Here is a 15,664-nt window from a genome sequence, read left to right on the forward strand (position 1 = left end):
GCTAGAGAAGTTGCACTTAAGGCACACATGTGACATCTCCACATTATCAGCAGTTTCTGAGGAGGTTATTTGATTGTGAATAATCCTTTTATGGGTTTGTGTTGAAGCTGTCTGTGCCTCATGGAATCGCCAATGAAGACATTGTCTCCCACAGCCCTGGAGAACTCTCTTGTAAGGTAAAGCAGAGCTCTTTCTTGACTGACTAATGTAAAAAAATCACTGTCCTCTGTTGCTGCTTTACACATTATTAAATGCTTTAGGCTCCAAAGATTAAAATGTGAAAAAAGTAATAATGTTTTATTAAATAATAATTGCTTCAGAGTGTGATATTGTGCCTTACAGCGTGGGGACGTACTTGTGATGCTGAAGCAGGCAGAAAATAATTACTTGGAATGCCAAAAGGGAGAAGATATTGGCAGAGTTCACCTGTCTCAGATAAAGATTATCACCCCACTTGATGAGCATCTTAGAAGCAGACCAAACGTAAGGAATTAATATTGCACAGCCATCATATCACACATGGCAGCACATTTCATAGAACTATTAATTATATCTCATCCTCAGGTTTTTATTAGCACGTTTATTTTAACCAGAGTAAAAATTACAGTAGCATTTTATTTCATTTTAGGAATAGATTACTTCCAAAAGACTTACCCCTGCCATGCTACTCATTTGATACACAGAATGACTACGACGTGTTGCCTTCTTCTTTGTAGCAGGCACCATGACTCAGCAAGCAGAGCTCTCGGCCGTTCATATTCAGCTGTGAGAGCTATTTATTTTTTTCCAAAATAATGTAAACATGTTTACCAAAGTGCCTGAGATTAGTTCTTAGCAGAATGGATAATTATTTTAAAGGGGGCCCTATAAATGCTAAGTCTGACATTAAAAAGCACTTTCCTTTAAGATTTAAGTTTAGGGTAGACTTCATTTCTCTGATCATAGTTTAAAATAATGAAATGAAATATAATCCAACAGGCTAACGTCACAGTTTAGGCCCAACAAATTTGTGGAGCCTGGGAGAATGCAATGATTATCGAAGGCCATTTGTTTAGCAAAGAAAATAGCATTGAATAATTTATAGAGACATTCGTAAAAGAGCTTCTTCAGTTATCCAGTTAAGTTTTTGCTGTTAGTTAAAATGGCAAACATGAAAAATAATGCCCACCAATCGTTTAACCCAAGTAAAGTATTTGGTTTGCTCTTCATCCTAGTTTTCATAATCTAATCCAATTCTTTCTTCTTAGAAGGCAGTTTATCTTTTGAAGTTTGCCAAAAAACTTAAAAATGTGTGTTATGGAGAGCAAAGAAGATATGTGTTAAACTAGTCACAGTTAGGATGCTGAAATTCTAACTTTAGTCCACCCTGGAAAGTTCTCCTATTACTCATTTTCTCTGTTTTGATACAGCATTATCCGTCTGTCACAGCCCTGTTTCCTCTCTCAGAACACACTGATGGGTGACAGTAGGAGTAGTGTGTCAAAAAGCTTTCCTCAATTCAAAAACAGAAGCTAAAAAAATTAGAAGTTACTCTTTTTATAACAGTCCAAAGGTTTTCCACTTTAAACATTACCTGACTTCCTCTTATACCATAGACTTGAAGATCCCTGGCCTCCATTGGCCAATTACCGCTGATACCAAAATGAAGCCTCCTTTAGAAAACACTGGGTTCATGGCTAGCATTACGTTTCTTAGAAAAATAAAAATTACTTACTTGTAAGCCTAGGTTTAAGGTACAGATTTCTAAAGATGAGTTATACTTTTCCCTGCCTTAGTAAACAGAAAATGCTGAACATTATCAGTTGAGATTGAGCCTGTCAAATCATAGTGGAAGTGGGAGATTGTTACTTAGTGTCTGGTTGTGAGCACAGATTTATGTTTCAGGGAGCTGGGTTTCAGTTCACTGTATATCACCCTAGGCAGTTATAGAACCTCTCTAAACTTTTTTTCTTTTTAATTTTATAGAGAGAGCAAGTCAGGGAGAGGGTCAGGGGGAGAGGGAGAGAGAATGTTAAGGTTCTGTACTGCTAGTGCAGATCCCATGACCCTGAGATCATGACCGGATCCGAAATTAAGAGCTAGACATCCATCCCATGGAGCCACCCAGGCACTCCATCTAAACTTAATTTTTTTAATGGAGAAAATAGTTAAGATAACTCCACAGATATTTTTCAAATTAATTTATTGTATGATTCCATTTATATAAAAGTCCACAATAGGTAAATCCAGAAAGTAGGTTAGTGATTGTCTAGGGGTGGGGGGGGTGTGCAGAGGGAATGACTGCTAACGGGGAGGGCGTGTTCTTTTAGTGATAAGAATGGTCTACACTTAGATTGTGGTGACAGTTGCACAAGTTTGTGAATTTGCTAAAACCATATACACGTCAAATGAGTGGATTTTATGGTATGTGAATTATATCTCAAAGATGTTTAAAAACTTAGAAGAGCTAATTAATGCATATAAGGTATTTACCCTGGTGACTAATGCATAGAGAGTAAACAGTATTAGCAGTTTTTATTATTCATTAGTATCCACACTTATGGTCCTAAGAGCTTTGAGGCGGTGCCTGGGTGGCTCAGTCCATTGAGCTTCCAACTTTGGCTCCAGTCATGATCCCTCATGGTTTCATGCCCCACATTGGGCTCTGTTCTCACAGCTCAGAGCCTGGAGCCTGCTTAGATTTTGTGTCTCCATCTGTGCCCCTCCCCCATTTGTGCTCTCTCCATGTCTCTCTCTCTCTCTCTCTCTCTCAAAAATACATAAACAAAACATTTTTTAAATTTTTAAAAAAAAGAAAGAGCTTTGAAATATATTCGATTTGCCTACTGGGCACTGACCCTAATGGTGTGGTCCAAGTGGTACTGACCCCTTGTGGCCAATGCTGGGTGGCCTGTTCTCTTGCCCGACAGCTGCCAGGCCAGGGTGATGAACAGCCTTGTTGGGTCTATTCATGCATTGAAGACAAAGAAGGGAAACTGACTGGGAGGCTCAAGTTACTGTCCCACCTCTTCTACCCTCTCAGACTTAGTTACATTCAGATTACTGGGCCATTTGAAGATTCATGTTTGTGCTTGGTGTGGGGTAAGGCTCTGACTTCATTTTTTCCAAACAGATAGCCCTCTGGCCTGATACCATTTACTGAATAGTCATGCCTTTTTCCAGAGATGTAAACCGGGGTGGGGGGGGGAATGAAAAACCACACATATAATAAATTATGTAATTAACTTTTTAAAGCCTCTCCAGACTGCAAATATTTTACAGTTCCTTTCCACAATCCTGAACTTCCCATCATGCTCATTTATTTAGAGAAAAATACTGAGCGGCTTCTAAGAAAATGGTCAGGGTTACTTTGTCAAGCTACCGTAGTAAGCTGCCATTAACTATTACTGTCTTGACCTAAGCTAATAGGTCAATAATAGGTCAATAGCGAATATAGCATGCCTCGGTCTTCATTTAATTCACAGGTTTGCCAGTGTTGAAGAGTTTTGAGTTACAAGTGCAAATAATATGGAGGAAGAGGTAGAGGAGGAAGAGAATAAGCCTATCTGTTCATATGAAATAAAACTAAGAATAACAGTGATTTAGGATTTCAAGATATATTATAAAGCTGTAGTCATCAAGACAGTATGGTACTGGCACAAAAACAGACACATGGATCAATGGAACAGAAATGGACCCACAACTATATGGTCAACTAATCTTTGACAAAGCAGGAAAGAACATCCAATGGAAAAAAGACAGTCTCTTCAACAAATAGTATTGGGAAAACTGGATAGCAACATGCAGAAGAATGAAACTGGACCCCTTTCTTACATCATATACAAAAGTAAATTCCAAATGGATACGGAACCAAAATGTGAGGAAACCATTCAAATCCTAGGGAAGAACACAGGCAGCTATTAGCAACTTGGCTATAGCAACTTCTTACTAGACACGTTGCCAGAGACAAGGGAGACAAAAGCAGATGTGAACTATTGGGACTTTATCAAGATAGAAAGCTTCTTCCAAGTGAAGGAAACAATCACCAAAACTAAAAGGCAGCCTACAGAATAGGAGAATATGTGCAAAAGACATACCTGATAAAGGGTTAGTATCCAAAATCTATAAAGAGCTCAGCAAACTCCACACCCAACAAACACATAGTCCAGTTAAGAAATGGGCAGAAGATAAAAAAAACTTTTCCAAGGAAATCCATATGGCTAACAGACACATGAAAGGATGCTCAACATCTCTCATCATCAGGAAAATACAAATCAAAACCATGATGAGGTACCACCTCTCACCTATCAAAATGGCTAAAATTAACAACACAAGAGGGGCGCCTGGGTGGCTCAATTGGTTAAACATCTGACTTCAGCTCAGGTCATGATCTCACAGTTAGGGGGTTCAAGCCCCGCATCAGGCTCTGTGCTGATAGCTAGCTCAGAGCCTGGAGCCTGTTTCAGATTCTGTGTCTCCTTCTCTCTCTGACCCTCCCCTGCTTGCACTGTCTCTGTCTCTCAAAAATAAATAAAAAACCATAAAAAATTTTTTTAAATTAACAACACAAGAAGCAACAGGTGTTGGTGAGGATGTGAAGAAAGGGGAACCCACTGTTGGGGGGAATGCAAATTGGTGCAGCCACTCTGGAGAACAGTATGGAAGTTTCTCAAAAAACTAAAAATAGACCTACCCTATAACTCAGCAATTGCACAACTAGGTATTTACCCAAAGGATACAAAAATACAGATTTAAAGGGGTACATGCACCCTGATGTTTATAGCAGCATTATCAATAATAGCCAAGCTTTGGAGAGACCCCAGATGTCCATCAACTCATGAATGGATGAAGAAGCTGTGGCATGTATATACAATGGAATATTAGTCAGCCATCAGAAAGAATGAAATCTTGCCATTTGCAATACATGGATGGAGCTAGAGTATATTATGCTAAGTGAAGTAAGTCAGAGAAAGACAGATACCATATGATTTAACTCATGTGGAATTTAAGAAACAAAGCAGATGAACATATGGGGGGGGAGAAAGGGAAACAAACTATGATGACTCTTAGAGGACAAGGTGAGGATTGATGGAGGGAGGGGAGTGGGGGATGGGCCAGATGGATGATGGGTATCAAGGAGGGCAGTTGTGATGAGCTCTGGGTGTTGAATGTAATTGATGAATCACTGACTTCTCCTTAAATCAATATTACATTGTATGTTAACTAGAGTTTAAATAAAATTTTTAAAAAGAAAATTAATTTTTAAAAACTAAGAGTAACAGTTGCTTATCAATGAGAAAAGGTCACTTTTCAACTTTGCTCTTTCCCTTAGCCGTTCTAGGAAGCTGGCTAAATGGGTAGAGAATATTGAATTCTCTTTGCTAATGTAGTTAGAATTACTGTTGAATAAACCATTTAGATTAAACAGAAAATCCAGGCATGGGAGGTAGTGTCGGCCTTCAAATTAGAGAAAGCTTTCAGTTAAGTGGTAATAAATGAAATGGATTTTACTTTTTGTGAATTATACTTTTGTGGAAGTCATTAGCTCTTTTCATTATGAAAGGCAAGAGTATAAATTGCAGAGCTTTCTTCTTTTACCATTTTAATGAAGACTCAACTTTGAAGGCTCTGTTCTTGAAGTATAGTACTGATAACAGTTTAAAGAAAATGCAACCCTGGCAAGGTACACAGATCAGAAAACACTACTTCAGGGTAGAATGGTACTAGTTAATAAAAAAAAAAAAAAAACAACCCTGAAGTAAATTCCCTTTTAATTTACTCGTTTGGTTTTTAAAAAACGCTAAAATGCTAGGAGATATCATAATTGGTTACTTTTGTCCTCCCTTAGCAAGGACACATGCCTTTTCAACTTGATAATGATTCCCTTGTTTGGCTCAACTATGTGGTTTGCATCTTGTACTCAGAATGTAATTATGTCAAGAGGATTCTAATGAGGAAAAAAGAAATGGCCTCAGAGTGAATAGCAAATCCAGCATGCATCGTGCACATTTCATTCACAGCCCTATTTTCCTCCCTAAGGAGCCAAGCCATCCAAGCTGTGCTCAGAAGCCTGTTGACAACAGTGCCCCTCATGCTGTGGTTCTTCATGATTTCCCAGCTGGTAAGCACATAAATAATAAAGTGGTAGAGCCTTAGGGTCCCTGAGTAGACATCTTCCCTGAGTTAACCTCCCGAGGACATCTTTATCTTCTGCACCGTAAGAGATCGGTCATCTCATCTCTCACCATGCCTTCTGGAAGGGTCACTAATCCCCAACCATTCCAGAGAGCTTAGCTGCATTCCCTTGCCTTTGAAATTCCCTGTGAGAAAGAGTGAGGGGAGACAGAAAGGGCTGGGGATTGGGGAGTCCCTTGCAATGAACAAATAGTGAATTGCCTACCAATTGCAAATGTTTAGCTCTTTAAAAACTATGCATCCCCCCCCCCCCCGCCAAATGCGCACCAGTTAACAATTATAATGAAATTCTTTTTTTTTTAATGTTCATTTTTTGAAAGCAAGAGCACGAGTGGGGGGGGGCGCAGAGAGAGGGGGGACTAGGATCCCAAGCAAGCTCTATGTTGATAGCAGGAAGCCCAATGCAATGCAGGGTTCAAACTCCTGAACAGTGAGATCATGACCTGAGCCAAAGTCAGACGATCAACCTACTGAGCCTCCCAGGTGGCCCCATAATGAAATTAATTCTAATTTAACAAGTGAAATAATTTTCTCTGAAGAATTACACCCATAGCTTAGCTATTACTTATGTGATGAAAATATACATTTTTTTTGTAACCAATTTTTAAATACCTTTTATATCCAAGGCTACAAATAAACTACTTTTTTTAAGGTTTATTTATTTATTTATTTTGAGGAGGGGGAGGGACAGAGAGAGAGGGAGAGAAAGAATCCCCAACAGGCTCCACACTTAGTGCAGAGCCCAACATGGGGCTCAATCCCATGACCTTAGGATCATGGCCTGAGCTGAGTTGGATGCTCAACCAGCTGAGCTACCCAGGTGCCACTACAAATAAACTTATGATTTATTTAAAACTTATTTTGATCTACTTGGTAGACTGATTTTTATTTTAGTGTGAGTACATTTACTTGCTAAGGAGCTGTACTAGTCCCTTAGTTAATATTTTGAGATTGAAATGATTTTTAACCATGACTGAAAATAATAATATACATGTCTGTAAAATCTTTTAATATGTATTTAGCAAAGGGTTTATATTGGCCTAGTAGGAACTATTGGCCAACACGGTAGTTTTTTTTAACCATCTCTTATCAATCAGTGCATGGTAAATACATCTAATTTGGCCTTTAAAAAGGAAGCTCATAATAACAATATCCCCCCCATGAAAAATATGTATAATGTTTAAGTCAATTTTACTGGTATAATCTGTTCTCAAAATCAATAGAATATACTGCCTCAGAGGACAGAATTGAAAGCTACTTTGTGTGCTTTTTTAATCAAATCTGCAACCAAGAGAATTCATCATACATAATTATAATTTTATATTACAGAGCAAGTTGATGATTTGCACCTCACTTCTGGAGAAATTGTTTATCTTCTGGAAAAAATAGACACAGATTGGTATAGAGGGAGATGTAGAAACCAGACTGGTATATTTCCTGCCAACTACGTCAAAGTAATTGTAAGTGGGTAGTGCTTATTTAAATTGGTCATATGTTTGGTGGTTCTATGCGACTTGCAATTTGGAAAAAACCAGAGCCTAGATTTTTTTTTTTTTAGTTTGTTTATTTATTTTTGAGGAGATCGGGGGCAAAGACAGAGGTGGGGAGAGAGAGAATCCCAAGCAGGCTTCACAATATCAGTGCAGAGCCCCATGTGGGGCTTGAACCCATGAACCATGAGATGATGACCCGAGCCAAAATCTAGAGTTGGACACTTAACCAACTGAGCCACCCCAAAGCCTAAATTCTTATATTCTAATTCTCTCTTTTCCATGATCCCTTTGGTATGTGGAAAATTAAAAACAATAAAGGTTTGTTCAGCTAGGCAATGATTAATTTTATTATATTATATGGAGTATTAAAATGACTGCAGGTCAACTAGTGAACCAACTTGGATAATGGATAAGCACTAAATGATATATATCAATTTTCTGAAATAGTGAACAATAATTAAATGTTACTGGATAGAACTGAAGGAATGTCCCCAGAGGTAACTGTGCCAACTTTTCTTTGGAGTACATTTTACTTTTGGTTTCTTTCATCTTTTCCATTCCCATTTATTTCCATCATAAATAAAAAATAGATTTCGGAATTCTAAAGTACTTTCATTGAGGGTAGTGGTCCATTAATGATGTTTCATATAATAATTTCAAATCTGATTGGGAAAAATTATATTAAGTATCAGAATTTTTATACCCTCACAGCCTGTAGTATGTGAACCCATATTATAGAACCCTAAGTGGCTGTGAAATATGGAGAAAAAGTCAGAATGCCACTTGAACATTTATATCAATAGGAAGAGTATGACTCAGTCTCTGATATAACTTATTGATACTGAAAAATATCAATAAAGCTAGCTTAAATCATTGAGCATTAAGAGCTTATTTGAGGGGAAAAAAGCCAATGCTTTTCCATTATATCAGAAACTTAGGAAACAAATGTAACAGAAAACCTGTATTTTTTCAAATATAAATGAGCTTGAGTCTTTTGAATTATAAAACGTGGGTCTTAAAATTGTCTAGTGTATATATGCCTTGATTCTTTGGACAATCTAACCACATTCTCTAAATTAATATTAAGAATAATGTTAGTTTTAGCACTCTTCCTCATTTTTCTTCTGCCCAATGTAGCAGTACTTTAAAAAGCACAATTACCACACTGAAATCAATCACACTGAATCTGCCACATTATTGGTATTAAGTGTTATTCTAAACCTACATGTTTAAAAAATTGTTCTAAAACTTTTAGAATTTATCAGGAAGGGTGTTGATTTATTTAATATAAACCTCTAAACCTTAAGTAGTTTTCAGACTTAGTGCATTATGGTCAATATTTTATTACAACCAAGCTCTACCAAGCCCCGTAAATAAAGTGTTCTATAAAGTACTTGCCACTTAGTAGATGCTCACTGAGTACTAATTCCTTTTTTCCTTTCCTGTTCACACTGAAGGACAATAAAATGTTCCAGAGCTGATGAAAATAGAAGGAATCCACAAGTTTGATTAAAATGTTTTTTGGGGGGTCAGAAAAGCATTGCAGAACTCCCCCAGGGCTTGGCGTACGTATGCTAGCGAGTGAAGGCTTGCTGCCTGGTTTCCATCTTAGGTGGTCTTCATCTGAAGTTTTCAACGTCGTGAATGTGGGAGAGCGAAAACTCAGTCCAGGGTAGGATGATTATTAATGTGCTTATTCTAGCAAATAAGAGGATTGATTGGCTATATCACCTTGGGAAGGTTATATCCCAAGTTGTATAATTTTTTCAAAACTCAAATTCTGGATTTCTTACCTTTTAGTACCACAGGTACTACTTCATCAGCTTAATACCTAGCTTAAACTGGTTAATTTCATTCACATATTTCGTAAGTACTCAACCTTAAATTTACCATACTAAAATCTGAAAACATACAATTGTTGCCTTGACTTTGTCTTCACAGATTGATGTTCCTGAAGGAGGAAATGGGAAAAGAGAATCCATGTCATCTCATTGTGTTAAGTAAGTTTTATTTATGTTCTTTTGCACCGAATGCAAAGGAGGCAAGCATTTATATCATAAAGAATTACCAAACTTAAACACTTCAGATGTGTGATCATTCACATTCTCAGTGTGTCTTTGTAACTAAGAGGAAAACTTTGCTTGTTTAAAAATCCTTAAACAAGGCTTTTTTGGCGGGGCATCTTATGGGCTCAGTTGGTAGAGCACGTGACTCTTGATCCTCAGGGTTAAGTTTGAGCTCCATGTTGGGTATAGAGATTACTTAAGAGTGAAAATTTTTTTTAAAACAAATGAATAAGAATAAAAAGCCTTAGTGGATTAAAATTCTGATGAAAATGCGACATGTTGATAGAAGCTGGCATGAACTGCACTCTGTCATGCAGGACATACAGACACACAGGCAGCTGGAGACGGTCTCTCCTAGAGTTTCCCACAGCCTGGCCTGAGCTTGAGCAGAGACCGTTGCGTTATCCAGTGCATTTTGTTTTGGGCTTCTGGTGTTCATCTACCAACAGATTTCTAGAAGGTTCAGATATTTTTGCCACAGAAAATATGTTAACCTTATAGAAATAGGAGCCCTACCAAAATTGCTAGACATATTGTATTGTTTTGTTTTTCAGAGGAACTAGAAGAAAGTAAAGGAGGAGTTGAATTGGAGGGGTCTGCCTTTATGTCTGAAAACCTTCCCATGAATTTATATACCCTTTTATGCACCACTGTAACTCCTTTGTGATTTAAAACACTGCCACAATGCAACTTTATATTCCAGTTAAATGAGCAAATTAGTGGAATTCACTACCTGCTGAAGACTGTAAACCTGTCTTTGAATAGGTCAGACATAAGGAGATGCTCCCGGAGGACTTCAGAAAATAAATGCAAAGGTTACCACAAATAAGAAAACTCTGATGCCACAGTAGTTGAATTCTACTACTACAAGTGCAATTTTTCTCCTCTTTTTAAGCAGTGTTTACTGTGTCAGCAGGTTGAATTTAAAGTGGGCCTTCACAGCCGTTGATCCATTGACCCGACTTAAATCAGACTTTGATTGGTGCCAGTACCAACCTTTTCTCTTCAGGCAATTGCATCTCGTGTAGACCCTTCCTATTGAAACTTCCTTTCTAAAGCCTTAAATGGAAGGTTTGGTATTAAATCTTGCCTTCAGAGATAAAAGTTTTATCTCTACTTTTATCTTATCTTCAGTCACAATTGCAGATCATTAAATGATTGTTCTCATAATCAGAGGTGACACCTTGTTAGAGGTGATACAGAAATCATCTTTAAAACAACAGTGTTAGGTATAAAATTGTTATAATTTGCCCAGTTTCTGTTTTCTTCAAACCTTCCAGTGGTGAAGACCATTCCTCTCTCTAGATAACTCGATGACTCGGCATATATTGAGCTTACTCTGTCCAGCTCCTGCCCATTGCATTCGGCCATGGAAGTTTGCTGTCCTGCCCTGAGATCCTCAGGGCTGGCACTCCCGAACTCAGTGCAGTTAGGATTGATAGGGTTCAGACCCAGCCGTGGACTTCCGTGGCCCATGCATATAAAGACATGTAATGAAGTAAAGGTAATCAAGAGATCTACCAGTGTAGACTGGCCACTGGGGGCTCCTTTGGAATTCTGCATGTGCTCTGTGACCTTGACATTTTGACGTTAGCCTTTTTTTTTGCTTTAGCCTTTTTGAATTAATAAGTTCATATCTAAAAAGTAAGGCCTAGTAAGGACTATCATTTAGAAATGTAGCTTATACTTTTTCATGGAAAATTTAAAATTATGCCTGGTTATCTTGTTCCATAGTAAACACAAAGTAAATATTTATTGAAAGACTAAAATAGGGATTTAAAGCATTTTGAAAGTTAGTACTCTCTAGTTTAACTCACAAACATGATCTTCTTTGTTCAGAGGCCCAAGATGTGTTGCTCGGTTTGAATATATTGGAGACCAGAAGGATGAGTTAAGTTTCTCAGAGGGAGAAATTATTATTCTTAAGGAGTATGTGAATGAAGAATGGGCCAGAGGAGAACTTCGAGACAGAACTGGGATTTTCCCCCTTAACTTTGTAGAGCTCGTGGAGGAGCACCCCGCCTCTGGTGCAGATGTTTTAAGTGAGTATAGAGAATATGGTTTTTTATTATGTTCTATCCTAATTCAACTAAACCAGATAATAGGATAATCCTTAAGGGGGCGCTTGGGTGCCTCAGTCATTTAAGCATCCCTCTTCAGCTCAGATCATGATCTTGTGATTTTGCGAGTTTGAGCCTCGCATCAGTCTCTCTGTTGTTAGTACAGAGCCCACTTTGGATCCTCTGTCTCCTTCTTTCTCTGCCCCTCCCCTGTTTGTGCGCTCTCTCTCTCTCTCTCTCTCTGTCTCTCAAAAATAAACAAAATTTTTAAACAATAGGATAAAACTTAAGCTGCTTAATAATCCATATTTTTAAGTAGAAAGAAAAATGATTTTTATTTTATTATTTTTTAATGTTTATCATTTATTTTTGAGAGAAAGAGAGAGAAACAGAGTGCAAGCAGGGGAGGGGCAGAGACAGGGAGACACAGAATCTGAAGCAGGCTCCAGGCTCTGAGCTGTCAGCACAGAGCCTGATGTGGGGCTTGAACTTGTGAACCACAAGATCAAGACCTGAGCCAAAGTTGGACGCTTAACCAACTAAGCCACTCAGGTGCCCCAGAAAAATGACTTTTAAATGGTACTAGTTATTATTGGGATAGTCATTGTTGTGGTAATCTCTCACAAAGATCTAGTTTTGGTATTTTAGGTCATTAGCAATAGCTTCATATCAGAAATGGCAAGAAATAATGTACTTTTAAACAGAAGTGGACTATCTAGTATGACTAATGTGTATCCTCCCTCACTTTACAGTAAATGAAATAGACCCAGAGAGGATGGTACCAGTCCAAGTTAGTCATTACATGAAGAGACTGGTCTGAAGTCACAGACTTTTTTCCCTCTCTATGGTTTTTCTCCAATGCGAGTACATTGTCTTTCCATCTGAAGTTTTACCTTTTTTTTTTTTTTAACATAGGCACAAAGACACCGCCCAAGACCAAAAAAGAAGATTCTGGTGCAAATTCTCAGGTAGGCTGCTGGAATAGACAACTGTAGTGAAAGCCAGGTTTCAACTCTTGGAAGAATATTAAAATCATAATTATCAAAATTATTAAGGGAAAATGTTATAAACCATTTTTCAATTCATGTAGCAAATGTTTGAAATAAATTGGTAATACCTTTACGGTGTATAATAGAGCTCATGCAAATGGGTTAGAAGACATGCAAATACTGATAGAAAACAAGGAAAGAGTCATGATTGGAATATTTATAATAGAGATAGTATGAGTGACTGATACTAAACTTTAAAAAAAAATTTTTTTTAATGTTTGTTTATTTTTGAGAGAGAGACAGAGTGAGATTGGGGGAGGGGCAGAGAGAGAGGGAGACACAGAATCTGAAGCAGGCTCCAGGCTCTGAGCTGTCAGCACGGAGCCTGATGTGGGGCTCAAACTCAGGAATGGTAAGGTCATAACCAAAGCCAAAGTTGGATGCTTAACCAGCTAAGCCACACTGGTGCCCTAATTATTAAAAAAATTTTTGTAACTGGGGCACTTGCATGGCTCAGTTGGTTGAGTGTCTGACTTCAGCTCAGGTCACAGTCTCACAGTTTGTGAGTTCAAGCCCCATAGCAGGCTCCCTGATATCAGTGGAGAGATTGCTTTGGATCCTCTGTCCCCTTCTCTCTCTGCCCACTCATGTTATCTGTCTCTCTCTGTCTCTCAAAAATGAATAAATATTCAAAAAAAAGAAAAAATATTTTAATCTTACTAGTAATCAAAGAAATACCTTATAAAGCAGCAATAAAATCTCATTTAACCTATCCAGTTAACAAAGATTCATATAACACAACACTACACAAGTAAGTATATGAATGCTAAAAAAGAGGAAGTCAGGGGCACCTGTGTGGCTCAGTCAGCTAAGCATCCAACTCTTGACTCTGGCTCAGGTCATGATCTCATGGTCTGTGAGATGGAGCCCCTGGTAGGACTCTGCACTGGTGGTGCAGAGCCTGACTGGGATTCTTTTCCACCTCTCTCTGTCCCTCCCCCGCACGCACTCTCTCAAAAGAAATAAAATTTAAAAAAGAGAAAGTACAAATTATTACATTATTACTGTTTCTCACCCTAAGAAAAGGATAAAAAAACGAGACAAGATTTTAATCACAAAGATGGTCATAGTGGCTTTTTTATAATAAGAGAAAATCAGAAGCACTCTAAATATGACCATTATTAGGAGACTCTTCTGAGGCCACGAATACTAGATTTTATAAAATAAATGTCATGGGAGGAAAACATATGTTATAGGGAAATTGAATACATAGCATAAAAAGACTACAAGGAAATATATTTGTTACCATGCAGTTGCCTTTAGGTGGTAAGATTATCTAGGTGGGGGGGTTTTTCCCTCCCACTTCATACATTTTCAAACTTGACAAATGTTTAGGAACATTTGTATTATTTGTATAATGGGAGAGAGAAATAATGGCTTAAAATCTTTACAGTACATAGCATGACTTCAGAAGTGTCTAAACTGAATACGAATGTGGATGACTTCCATTGCTTTTTTGTAACTTATTTTAGAAGAATAAACGTGAGGGGGTCATTGTAAAAATGTCTCTCGTAGTTGGGCTTTGTGTCTCTTAATTCTTTCATCCCCACCCACTGATAAACAGGGAAGAAGGTGACTACAGTTCTCCAAAAGGAAATGTTCACATTGCTGCCTTCATTTCTTGGGAGTGAAAGTACCATTCTTTAGGATTGGTTACTCACGTGCAAGAGCAAGAGGGGTTTTTGTTTGCTTATTCTTTTTGTTTTTGTATTACAAGCCATCAGTTTGCAGACTTAAGATGGGTAAGGCACTGTGCCAAGTGTGCTACATACATGATCTCATTTAACCCTCGCAGCAAACTAAGTTGAAACTGAGGCTGGGTCTGGAACCTAGGCCTGTCCCGCTCCAGCCCTTTGCCCATAGCATTATCCTCTCCTCCCTGCTTGAGCTCCTCAAACATGGGGTTCCCATCTTGACTTGGCAGAGACACCTTTTTGCAGAGAGAAACCTTCCGATGTGTTTGGGGTAAAAATCATTCTTTTTGGAGCATTCCGTCATACTAACCCACCACATTTGGGTCATACCCTTGCTGGCCTTGGAGCTAACTACACCTCATAAAATTAAAAATGTGAATTAATGACGTCCCTTGCTATGGAAACTGATAGTCTCTGTATCACGTAAAAACCTGGGATGAACAGCCTACTCATAATTTAGGTAAAGAAGAGCTTCGCTGAAAATTATGTGCTTCACTAGAATTTTCTCATAGTCTCATAAATACTATATGCTTTTACCTAATGGTTTCAATGTAACTAATGTCAGATTATAATTAGAAAAAAGTTTATTCTTAAGCACTATATATACCTTAAAAGCAGAAAAGCTACAAATCCCATCGTATCTGTCATTCAGAATTATATTTTTAAGATAAAAGTTATTCGAAACTTTTTACCTCTGAAAGTTGGTAGCAACATAAAATGTTGGGTGATTTCAAGAAGCCTTAAGGCTTTGAAATCTTATGACCCCTTAGCTTTTTCCACCACTAACTTTAAAGCTTTGTAGAAATCGATGTCAAATAAAATCTCACATTCTCACCAAACTTCTGATTTGTACCAGGATAATAGTCTTTGTGGACAATGGTGTGAAGCACTTCACAGTTTTACAGCCGAGACCAGTGAAGACTTAGCCTTCAGGAGGGGAGACCGGATCCTGATCCTTGAGCACGTGGACTCTGACTGGTACAAGGGCAGACTGCGTGACCGGGAGGGCATCTTCCCCGCAGTCTTCGTGCGGCCCTGCCCAGGTGTGACAACTACAGAAATGACTGTTACTCTCTGAGGGGAGCCCGCGGCCTTTGAAATGATATATATTCCTTTTCCCTCTGGCCA

General features: G+C 38.2%; 1 protein-coding gene across 2 annotated transcripts in view; it reads left to right on the forward strand.

Moving 5' to 3' along the window:
* Positions 1–15,664, forward strand: part of SH3D19 (SH3 domain containing 19) — a 90,622-nt gene that overhangs the window by 69,769 nt on the left and 5,189 nt on the right. For both annotated transcript variants that reach the window (XM_029940184.1, XM_029940194.1), the window contains exons 13-20: positions 108–176; positions 343–483; positions 6,019–6,100; positions 7,504–7,634; positions 9,609–9,667; positions 11,573–11,775; positions 12,709–12,761; positions 15,393–15,579. In XM_029940184.1, coding sequence (XP_029796044.1) covers positions 108–176; positions 343–483; positions 6,019–6,100; positions 7,504–7,634; positions 9,609–9,667; positions 11,573–11,775; positions 12,709–12,761; positions 15,393–15,579 — 925 coding nt within the window. The remainder of the gene's footprint in view (positions 1–107; positions 177–342; positions 484–6,018; positions 6,101–7,503; positions 7,635–9,608; positions 9,668–11,572; positions 11,776–12,708; positions 12,762–15,392; positions 15,580–15,664) is intronic.

Source organism: Suricata suricatta, chromosome 1 (genome assembly GCF_006229205.1).
Source record: "Suricata suricatta isolate VVHF042 chromosome 1, meerkat_22Aug2017_6uvM2_HiC, whole genome shotgun sequence".
NCBI classification, from domain to species: Eukaryota; Metazoa; Chordata; class Mammalia; order Carnivora; family Herpestidae; genus Suricata; species Suricata suricatta.